The sequence below is a fragment of the Suricata suricatta genome, chromosome 3 (genome assembly GCF_006229205.1).
Source record: "Suricata suricatta isolate VVHF042 chromosome 3, meerkat_22Aug2017_6uvM2_HiC, whole genome shotgun sequence".
NCBI classification, from domain to species: Eukaryota; Metazoa; Chordata; class Mammalia; order Carnivora; family Herpestidae; genus Suricata; species Suricata suricatta.
In genome coordinates, this window is record NC_043702.1 from 58855386 (window position 1) to 58867981 (window position 12596).

Here is a 12596-nt window from a genome sequence, read left to right on the forward strand (position 1 = left end):
TTTACTCAAGAGAAAAGAAAGCATATGTCCATACAAATACTTATACATGATTATTCATAGCAGCTTACTTATACTAGCCAAATTCAAAAACAACCCAAATGCCCATGACTAAGTAAATGGACAAACAAATTGTATATTACATATGTAGTGGAATACTACTCATTAATAAAAATGATCTATTGATAAACACAATATGGATGAATTTCAAAATAATTACGCTGAGAAGAAGCTAAAAATAAAGCATATGTATTGTACTCTTAGAACTACACCAGGAAATGCAAACTAATACACAGATACAGACAGCAGATCAGTGGTTGTCAGTGGAGTTGGGGGCTGGTGATGAGAAGGGGAGGGCTGGAAAGGAGAAATTATAAAGGCACAGTAGGAAACTTTTGAGGGTGATGGACATATTCATTATCTTGATTGTGGTGATGGTTTCATGAGTGTCAACATGTGTCAGAACTTCTCAAATTGTACACTTTAAATATGTACAGTTTACTATATGTCATTTATACTTCAGTAAACCCATGTAAACTATGGTTACATCCATATTGGAAAATAATGTAGTAGCTAACAAAAATAAGAGAGATCTGGGGCACCTAGGGGGCTCAGTCAGTTAAACATCCAACTCTTGACCTCAGCTCAGGTCTTAACTCACAGTCATGAGTTCAAGCCCCAAACTGAGCTCTGTGCTGGGTGTAAAGCCTACTTTAAAAAAACAAAAAGAGAGAGCCACATATGTTGATATCAAGAGATAGCTATGGTGTGTCTCTGAAAAAAAAGAGCAAGTTTCAGGAAAGTATCTTATGTCTCATTTTATTAAGAAATTCTTGTGCATTTGCTACCTGTATATATCTTTGTTTTTATACACAGAGAAAAGTGTGGAAATGTTCATGTCATATTGTCAGTTTTTATCTCAGGAATGGGCACGATGATGAGAGGTAGAGATTAAATTTTATATTTTATAGGCATTAGTTATTGTTGGAATTTTAAAAGAATGCCCTCCATGCACCTATTCCCATCTTACTCTCTACCCGATAAATTCTTTATTCTTTAATAGCTGATTAGAACTCATGTTATTAAAATTTTGAGATCTACCAAATCTTCTTTATCTTTATGTCTCCAATTCACATTTCAGTGCTTGAAAGATACAGGTTCTCAATAAATGTCTAATGATGGAAGTGTTTATTATTTCTTCTAGCAACTGTGACATCTATTCAATGGAATAGAGAATATATAGAATATGCATAAGTGGGAAGGCATTGCTTCTTTCTGTGTGTCTTCTGTAAGTCCTTCATTCCTAAGTAGGAAACTGATTTACTAATATCAGTCATCAACGGAAATACTGTAGCCAGAAAGATAAGTGGGCAGCCAGAAGTCATAAGTATAAGTTAGTGTCAATAGTAGAAACGATTTAATTGAAATCAGTTAATTATTAGCTGATACACCTGTAACAATTATGTATCATCCATCCGAGACTCACATTTGTTTCACTGATTAACATCTCTGAAATCTTGATATTGCTTACAATTGATGACATCTTACAATTATAACTGGAGTGTTTTTTCTTTCTTACTGGTACAGAAAATAATGGTGTTTTGGATTTGATGAAATAGGATAATTACAATTCCAAAATAATCTTAATTATATATTGTTTTTAGAATTATTGCCTTTATTTTACTAACACAAAAACTGAGAGATACAGAAAATTTAAATGATTTTCATACCATATATCAAAGTTAACATATATAGAATATTTGTTATATTGTTAGAAAAGCATTGACCTTTTTAATACATGGATAAATGGGCAGTACACAGAGACTTGATCCAGGAGGAAGTCCATGTGAGCATATGAGGAAATATACAACAATAAAAGAAATACAAATTCAACAATAAGGTACCTTTTTATATCTATTGAAATAGTATCAAAAAAGAAGAGAGAGAAATGTAAAATCACACTCAGTTCTGATTAGCATTGTAAATTAGTATAATGTGTTTAGTTATCTTTCTTTTTTATTTGTGTCATTTGTTTGTTTATTTTCTCTACTAGCTTTTTGGCTATACATCTTTACATTATTTTTTAGATATTATTCTAGAAAAATAGTTTCAAACATTTTTGTCTCAGAACCTCTTTAGACTCTAATCTTTATCATTTATTCATGTAAATTATATCCAGTGATGTTTTCCATATTAGAAATTAAAACTGAGTCATTAAAAATATTTAATTCATTTTAAAACAACAATAATCCATTACATGTTATATAAATTACATATTTTACTGAAAATATCCATTTGTTCCCCAAATAGAGTGACATTGTTTTAAATGTTTGTAAGACTCTTTAATGTCTGGTTTAATGGAAAAAGCTAGATTCTCATATCTGCTTCTTCATTCCATCTGTTGTGATACATTATTTCGGTTGAATTATATGAAGAAAATTTGGCCACACACAGATATGTGCTAGTAAAGGAGAGGAGTTTTCAAAGAGCATTTAAAGATAATTATAGGTATTTTTCCTGATATTACACTAAATCTCAGCAGTGGTAGTTTCATAGTTACAATATGGAATATGAAACTATATCAGTATAATTCATTGATACATTTTGCACTTTGGATATTTTATTTCTGTATCATTTTATAACATTATGCATGGATGATTTGGAATAGTTTGATTCTGTTTTAGAGAAATCTTTCAAATGTTGACACATTTCATTATACAATATTTTAAAATAACTTTTATATTATCATCACTACTCTCATCAGGAAAATCTCTTCATATTGGTTGGGAAGCTGTCAAACTCATGGGTGGACACAGCTTTTCAAAATCCTGATTTTGCTTTAAAACACAAAATTTATCTTTGGCAGCAAGTGTTGTCATTTGTTTTCCTTAAAGTGGAAGCACATTTCATTTACTTTTAACGTATGTCAAATACCCAAGTCTGAATAATGATAGTTTGTCTATAGTAGCATTTTCAACAAAAAACAGGATTCCCTGAAAAAAACAGATAATTCCGTTCACAACACAATCAATCATACAAGCTCTTTTCTAAAAGTCAGTCATCATACTTCAGAATGCAGATATGCTTTATGCATTGCCTCCCATTTTGTCACTTAGAATATTAGACACATGTATACCAAGGGTCAATATTTTATAAAATAGTTTTTATTGCTTTATCAGGCACATTCTTCAGTGAATTAGATTTTTTAAAACAAAACCTGGTGAATTCTTTACCACCCACCAAACAACTACTGGGGCACCTGGGTGGCTCAGTCTAATCTGACTTCGGCTCAGGTCATGAGCTCTCCGTTTGTGGGTTCAAGCCCCACATTGGGCTCTGTGCTGACAGGTAGCTCAGAGCCTGCAGCCTGTCTTTGGATTCTTTGTCTGACTCTCTCTCTCTCTCTCTGACCCTCTGCTGTTCACGCTGTCTCTCTCTCTCAAAAATAAATATGAACATTAAAAAGATTTTTAAAAAAGAATCAACAACTACTAGTACATTTTGGTATCACTGTCTTGTTTCATGTTGGGGCAGCTGCACTTTTACCTGCCATTGTTTTTATACCAACAGTGCAAACATCAATCAGTGAAAAAGGCAAATAGCAGTATTACATAGTTTTGACTTAGTGAACCACCTGACAGGATGGACAACACTTTGATACATAGTCCTAGAGATTACAGTGTTGCTGTCACTGTCAACTTGATACAGTTCACTTAGAATTAATATTATGCCACATAATATAAAATGTTAAGATTACAATAATATGATTCTCCTTATGGGTTCAATGTGTGTTATATTGTTGCTGTATAGTTTCCTTCTATATGTTATGAGCTCTATGATTCATTGTTATTATTTTTGCCACATAGAGTTAGGAATTTTGTTAAGGAATTAAGACAAAGTGTAAAAAAATTGTGTTATAGTTACCGACATATTTATTACTTCTCATCTCTATATTCTACTCTCTGGATCTGAGTCTCTTATCTAGTACCATTTTCCTTGAACCTGAAGGACTTTAACATTTCTTGTATTATAGATTCTGCTAGTAACAAATTCTCTTAAGTTTTATCTGAAAGTGTTTTTATTTTTAAATTTTGAAAGACATTTTCACTATGTATAGAATTCTGAGTTGACAGAAGTTTTTCTTTCAGTACATTAAAGATGTCATTCATTGTGTTCTGGCCTCCATTGTTTCTAATGAGAAGTCAGCTGATGTTTGTATTACTTTTCCCCTCCCTAAAAAAGCTTTTTTTTTTTTTTTTTAAGATTTCTTTTTACCTTTGGTTTTTAGCAGTTTTCTGTGTATTTAACATGCCTGGAGTTTGCTTTGTTTCTTGGATTTACTATTCGTTATTTTTTTTTTTTAAATCAAATTTGGAAAAACTTCAGGCAGTATTTCTTCAGGTTTTTTTTCCCTTATTTACTCTGTCTTTTCTATTATTGGGACTTCAACTTGTGTGTTTCTTAGACCCAATTTGTATATCCCATAAATTATGAAGACTTGCACATTTATTTTCCAGTTTTTTTCCCTCTGTTCCTGTTTGAATAATTTCTACACCTGTAAGGCTTTAAGTTCACTAACCTTTTCTTTTTGTAGTTCCATTAGCTGTTATGCCTACCCAGTGAATTTTTCACTTTAGATCTTGTATATGGGTTAGGTTTAGAATTTCCTTTTAATGGTTTCCATTTCTTTGCTGAGGTGTCCCCATCTATTCATCAGTTCACTCTATCTTTTCCTTTAAGTCTTTAAGCCTTTTTCAAAAGCTATTTTAAAGTCCTTGTGTACTAATTCTAACATTTGAGTTTTCTCAGTCAGTATGTATTGGCTGCCTTTTCTCTTGATTAGGGATCACATTTTCCTACTTCTTCAAATGCTGGTAGTTTTGATTGTGTGGTGGACATTTTGGATGATATATTTTATGGAATCTAGATTATTATTTCTAACTTTAAAGGTGTTGGATTTTTTCTGGCAAGTGGTTGAATTACTGCCAAATCTCTCTGGTCAGGTGAGATTAATTTTAAGTGTTGTTAGGATGAGACTATTTTGATATTGTCCTGAATCAAGTTTGGGTCTTATTCCTGTGGCATGGCATTTCTAGGATCTTAACTGGATAATAGAGGTATTCAGAGCAGTCTTTCCACTCTGGCTTAGCCAGAATTCCAATAACTCTGAGCACCGCACTGCATATGTCCAGTCAGGTTTTTTTTCCCTTTTTTCCTTTACTTTCACTGCCGGAATCTATCAGGACCTGTGGAGTCTGTGCTGTTGGTGAATAGCCAGCACTAATTAAGCATAAGGAGGACTCTCTTGCAGATTTCTTGAACCTACCCTTCTGTCCAGCCTTCTCTTCTTCATTATTCTGCTACACAAAGTCTCACCACCTCAGCAACTCTGAACCCTGGTCTCTGCCTTTTCAACAAAAGTGCCACTCAGTAAGACGGCCACTCTCTTCTTGGCTGTAACTCTGTACTGTGGTCTAGAGCATGGCCCAGACAGAAGGCCAGGGTGAATGTGGGGACTGACCTTTTGTGTTTCTCTTCTCTTAAAGATCACAGTCCTGCACTGTCTGAAGTGTAATCCAGTGCCTAAAAATAATTCCTTCATATATTTTGTTCAGTTTTATCATTGATTATGGTAGGAGGGTAAGCCCATTACCACATACTCCATCATGGCCAAAACTAAAGTCCTATTCAGCAGTTTTAAGTCATAATTATGAAGATTTTATAGCCTTATCAAGAATGTTTGTGTATATACAAATACAGAAGGGGAACTTAAAAACTAAGAACTTTTAATCTGTTAGAATATTTAAATGAAATTTAAATTAAAAATTCTCTTTAGAATTTTCTATTATGATTATAATTATAACTGCAATACATATGATTTTGTTATGGAATTAAGGATTATTAATATAATTTTAAGATGAAAGTAATATCCTCTATTTCTTCCCTTTTTTAATCTAAGAATATTTTACATTTAATTCACTAGTCACCTAATAAATTTGTTAAATTTGTTCTTAAATTTTGTTTTATGATGAGACATACCAGCAAATAACAAAGACAAAAAAACATTCTATCCATATAGCTTTCACTGGGTACTTTAGTTTATATCTAATTATTAAAAATTGTTATAGTGGCACCACATTCAGCAGAATTTTCAACAGGCAGTATCCTCAAAAATGTTAGTACCCAAGCAAAATAATTGAGATGTGTTGTGTGTGTGTGTGTGTGTGTGTGTATGTATGTTTAACTTTTCCAAACCAACCCAAATACACAATTATTTAGACTGTCAACTGCAATCAACTTAAAGCTAAAACAAGGAATCATCATTCAATTACACTTTACATATAGAAGGAATAAGAAGTATGAACATATGCACATTCATGAACTGAGATCATGACTTATGACTACTACAAAATTATAAGACAGATTCTACCATCCATATTGTAAAAATTTATTACTCAAAAATTATTTTTGAGATTTCTTTTTCTCAAATTCAAGTTTTCAGAAAAATATTAAGTGTATTTTGTATTTTCTGCTCAATTCTCTCTTTTTTTTTAAGTGTATTTGTTTTTTGAGAGAGAGAGACAGAGAGAGAGCACACGAGTTGGGCAAAGAGAGAGGGAGAGAGAATCTCAAGCAAGTTTTGCACTGTCAGTGCAGAGCCTGATCTGGGACTCGATCTCACAAACTGCAAGATCATGGCCTGAGCCAGTATCAACAGTTGAATGCTTAACTGACAGAGCCACCCAGGTACCTCAGCTCAGTTACCTGAGCACCACCCAGGTGCCCCAAGGACATTTTAAAACAGTAATCTCAATTCTATTATTTGAACATAATTGTTTTTGTTCACCCAATGTCTTTATAATTTTATTTCGTTTTGATTGTAATACATACACAATTTTAGGATCTGCTGTTTTAAACTCATGTTTCACAAATACTTTTCCATGTTGCTAGTAAATGTCATATTTATAAGTTTAAATATCTGCATAATATTCCTTTAAGTCACCATAATTTTTTACCCTATCACTGAAATTATTTTCCATTTTTTGCTATTACATTTGGTATTCTAGTGAATATCATTTTACAGGTACTTCTCTGTTTTTTTTTAGTGACTTCATTACAGTAAATCCCCAGAAGCACAGTTCATAGGTCAAACAGTATGAAGTATTTTTTTCCTTTGTTGTTAATGATGGTGGTTGTAATACTTGATTATTTTCAATTTGTTTGTTATTTGTCTGTATGCTTAAATTCTATTGTAATTGTATTTATTACTTACAAACCTGAATGATTCTTATTGCTGTCTGTTGGGTTTAGTATATGTGAATCAGACTCTTCCAATATAAAGAAATGCCATAAAGCAGCAGGTCTGGAGGAAGTTCTCATAAATACGGTAGGAACATTTTATAGGTTTCTATGGGGATTTGATAACTATACAGCGGAAAATCTGTTCTGCCGGGGCTTAGGATATAATATTCCCCTCACTTAGCAGTTAAGAAAATGAAGCAACATAAAGAACAGTGTAAGGAAGTTAGAGCAGTTTAAGAAATAACTAAATCTATTAAATACTCAGGAAGAAGCAAGTTAAACTAACAGTTTAAAACAAATGCTTAAAGCTAAAGACCATCTATACTCTCATTGTCTCAGAGCTTGATTTTTGTTACAGGGAAATGGATTGTTCTGTTTTCTTTCTTACATGCTGTAGAAATTCATAGATGAGAAGCTTGTACCCAGCCTTAGTAATCCTATTTTTTCAATAAATGGCCTGTTGCCTTTAATATCACAACTATCATTTAATAATACTCTATATGGGTTTATATATACAGAATATAAAGTATAATTTGCCATTTACAAGTTATGTATGTGATTGCTCGCATATGTTAAGTCAAACAAAAATCTGTTCTAATTTCATTCATTAAAGCAAGTGGAGGGGCACCTGGGTGGCTCAGTTGGTTGAGCATCTGACTTCAACTCAGGTCATGATCTGACAGCTCGCGAGTTGGAGCCCCACATCGGGCTATGCGCTGACAGCTCAGAGCTTGAAGCCTGCTTCCGATTCCGTATCTTTTCTCTCTGCTCTTCCTCCGTTTGCTCTGTGTCTCACTCTGCCTCTCAAAAATAAGTAAATGTAAAAAATATTAAAAAATAAAAGCAAGTGGACAAAGTGCTTAACGATTGTTTGGGCTGTGAATGACTGGGTTTTATTTGAAATAACAGTGGTTAAATTTTCATCTTTGGAACTCTGATATTTTTTAAATTATCATTTACTTTTCCTGAGAATTTCAGTATACCAGTTTTGATCCTATTTAAAGGAAAGCAGTTTCTCACCTTTCGGTGGTGTATTTATAGCCAGGTCACTGAAATACAGCCTCTTGTATCTGATTGCATAAACATGACTTAAAATAGGACCAAGCCTATCATTCTACCCAAAGCAACTCCTTATTCTATCATGGTTACCCCAACCTGCTTCGGTACTCAGTTTTGAGACCTTAGAACCATTCTTAACTCTGTTGTTCTCCTCCTTGCAGCCAGGTAATCTCTAGGTCACAGCTACAGGTTTTGTCACAGTCTCTCTCTCTCTCTCTCTCTCTCTCTCTCTCTCTCTCTCTCTCTCTCTCTCTCTCTTTCTCTGCTTTGCCTTTTCTGGTTGTCTCTTGCCACCACTTTAGTCCCGGGACTCTTTATTCCTAGACCACTGAACAGACTTCTCATTGGTCTTCCTTCCATCTCCCCACGTCATTTTCTCTTGTATACTACTAAGCTGTTCACACTTAAGATCCTCTGAAATCTGACCATTACCTAGCTGCCAACTTCATCTGCCATTACCCAAGAGAACCAATCAAAACGGATTTTTTTTGTTTCCTGTTTATCCTGTCCATATTCTCAGCCTCATAACGACATGAATAATTGTACCACCTCCTTTCCCTCTAACCTGAGCCCAAACTCCCCGCCCTCTCAAGCCTTCCTGTTTGCCCCAGCTAGCATTAATTGGCTATATTTACATACAGTAGATACCAAGTAGGCTACATTGTAGTCTCATTTACTTTTGTTAATCTGCCTGTATCAGGAGAATATAAACCCCATTATGGCCAAGGATTAAGTCTTAAATCTCTCAGTATCCTCCGACTGTCTTAATAGACATTAGTAGACTACTTACTGGTCAAGAGGATGGACTTGGAAGTGAGACAGACATGGGTTTGAATTCTGATTCTGTCACTTAACAGTTATATGACCTTGAGTAAGTTACTAAATTTCTCTTTCCTCTTATGCAAAATTATGCATGATTATAACCCCCTCATAGCATTTTTAAAGGATTAAGTAAGACATATATATATATATGTAATGTGCTTATTAGCACAATGCCTAGCACATAATAAATAATAATACCTTATCATTATAATAATTATGACCATGCTAAGTGCTCAGTTAATGTTTATCAACCACCATTATGATGCATGTCAAAATGTTATTTCACCCCCTTCATCATAGACGAGATAGCTACAAATATCAAATGATAGTAATGTTAATTTTTCTTACAGTTATCATGCTTGAATTTGAGTTGTGTGGTTTCTTTGTTGCTTAGAAAAATGGTTTATTCCTGGAAATTACATCACTCATTCATAGTGTTACCAATTGCAAAAAAGGCAATGCAAAGTTTGTAAAAACAAAACCAAAAAAACTCACCTTTTTTGTATAATGATGTTTCTTCTATTCCAAGAAAACATGATAGCAGCAGAAGATATCTTCTCATATAGGAAGTATAAATTCTGAAATTGGAAATACTTATAGAAAGTGCCAGATCTTGAAAAGTTGACCTTCTTGTATACTAAGTGAACTATTCTATCATTTAAATGTAAAAGAATCCATTTATAGAAATTAAGGCAACTAATAAAAATCTAAAATTACATAAAAGACTGATAAGTGCAGAATATTTTAAAACATATCTCTTTGCGAAGTATGAGAATACAAGTACTATAAAAGATATTTTAATAACTGTTAGAGAATAACATATTCATAAACAAACAAAACAGCAAATAAATTGAGCCTTAGAGTAAAATAGAGCAAACCATACTAGTACTCAAATAATCATGCACCATAGTGCTCCTGGGACACTGCTTCAGCAGTCATTTCCAAAAGGTGGCTGAGGCTTGTAACATAGTCAGAGTTAAACAGAAGAGCTGTGGGAGTTCCAGGATTGTACCAGCACTATCAGAAGAAACATCTAACACAAAATATATTCATTCAACATGGCATTTGTTTGTATCATTTGCCTTTGACTATTCTAGAATGAGAGATGTATCCTTTGTCACTCTTTTTCTGACTTCAATTATAAAGCAGGTTTTACAGTCTTTTCATTTTTTGGTAGGGATCACATGCAATGGTCAGAAGAAGAAGAAGAAGCAGCTAGAAAAAGAGTAGAGGAAAATTCAGCTGTGCGAGTCCTTCTGGAAGAACAGGGTAGGCAACTCCATGTAGTAGCCTCTGGAGCCTGGTTTTTCTGTTTGATCTTCCACTGATTCAGTTCACATGTTAGTCTGTTTTTCTCCTGTGTCATTTGGAGAGTTCCTAGCTTCTACCTACTCCAGTCCACTTGTTCCATTTGGGAGAATTCCATGATTCTAGTGTAGTGGGACCAAAGTTAGTGAAATAAATTATGTATTGACTCTTTACTTGCTTTTTTGGTAATAATAGTATTACATTTTTCTGAGAGATACACAAAAGGAAATTTTGAAATTCCTTTCTTGCTATACATCTTTTATTTATTTATTTATTTATTTGGGTTTATTTATTTATTTTGAGAGAGAGTTTGCAGGCCATGGAGGGGCAGAGAGAGAGAGAGAGAGAGAGAGAGAGAGAGAGGGAGGGAAAGGGAGAGGGAGAGAGGGAGGGAGGGAAAGGGAATTCCAAGCAGGCTCCATGCTGTCAGTGCAGAGCCAGACCCAGGGCTTGATCTCATGAACTGCAAGATCATGACCTGAGGTGAAATCAAGAGCCAGACACTTAAATGACTGAACTACCCAGGCACCCCCACTATGCATCTTTTAGTATGCTGTTGTGCATTTTACTGGCCAGGAATACTTAATAAATTCAGAAACTTTGAGCAAAAGGTAAAGTCATATTAAAATGTTGTGACCTTTTAGGAGAAACATCAAGGTACTTTTCTTGGAGGCCTTTTGATATTCAGGGTTTAATTGAGGTAAGACCTTGCCAACCTTCAAATCTGGATTCTAAAAAAATTGGCTAATGCTACTATCACAAAAACAGAAAATAACTAGCATTGGTAAGGATGTAGAGAAATGGAATCTTTATGCACTATGGAATTGGTGAAACTGTAAAATGGTGCAGCCTCTATGGAAAACAGTATTGGAGTTCTTTAGAAAATTAAAAATGGAAATGCCATATGATCTAGCAATCCCACCTCTAGATATATAGCCAAAAGAATTGAAAACAGGGTCTTGAAGATACATTCACACATCCATGTTCATAGCAACATTAGTCAAAATAGGCAAAAGGTAGAAGTGACCCAACATGTCCATCGATGGATAAATGGATAAACAAAATAAACAAAATGTGGTATATACACACAATACAATATTATTCAGCCTCAGAAAGGAAGAAAATTCTGTCACAACATGGATAAACCTTGAGATATTATGCTAAGTGAAATAAGGCAGTCACAAAAAGGCAAATACTATATGATTCTACTTATAGGAGGTACCTAAAGTAGTCAAATTCATATACAGAAAGTAGAATGGTGGCTACCAGGAGCTGGGAGGAGGAGGAAACACAGAGTTGTTGTTTTTATCAGATACAGAGTTTCAGATTTGCGAGTGAAAAAGTTCTGGACATCTGTTTCACAACAAAGTGAATATACTTAACACTACTGGAGCGTACACTAAAAAATTGTTAAGATGATAAATTTTATGTTATGTGATTTTTATCACAGTTTTTAAAACACACTAAAAAAATATTTGGTCTTTTCACTTCATAGCTAGGAACCCATATACACTTTGACCAAGCCATATACAGTTTGATCAACCTGAATACTCTCGAGTTAAGACTTTCTACCTTGTTTTTCTTAAAATGATTTCTCCTTTAAAACAGATTGGTTCTTTTTTCTTTTTTTTTTAATAGTTTTTTGAAGTACCAAATACATAGAGAAACTTTTATAACTCTTAAATGAATTGTCAAAAAACTCAATGAATTTCCCCAATGTCCACATCAAGAAACAAATTATTACCATTAACCCAGAAATGTCCTCATTTTCTGAATGAATAACAATACTTCCCCAGCCCTTCTGACTCCACAAAGAACAATCACTAATCTGGCTTCTAATACCCTAGGTTAGTTTTGCCAGAACAGCTTGGTTCTGGTCATGATGATTTCTCAATCACTCTTGTAGCAAAATATCTATCAGTGTACCTGTTAGAGCAAGTGTTAGCAAACTATGGCCAGGGGCCAAATCCAGCCTACTGCCTGTTTTTATAAATAAAGTTTTATTGGAACACAGACAGAAACATTTGTTAACATATTGTCTACGACCACTTTTGAGCTGTAGCTACACAGTTGAATAGTTGTAACAGAGATTGTACATAGCCCACAAA

At 33.9% G+C, this 12596-nt stretch overlaps 1 protein-coding gene across 1 annotated transcript in view; it reads left to right on the forward strand.

The window, feature by feature from the left end:
- The window catches only part of METTL8 (methyltransferase like 8), a 79343-nt gene that overhangs the window by 41631 nt on the left and 25116 nt on the right, over nt 1–12596 (forward strand). The window contains 1 exon segment of the mRNA XM_029934393.1: nt 10358–10449. Coding sequence (XP_029790253.1) covers nt 10358–10449 — 92 coding nt within the window.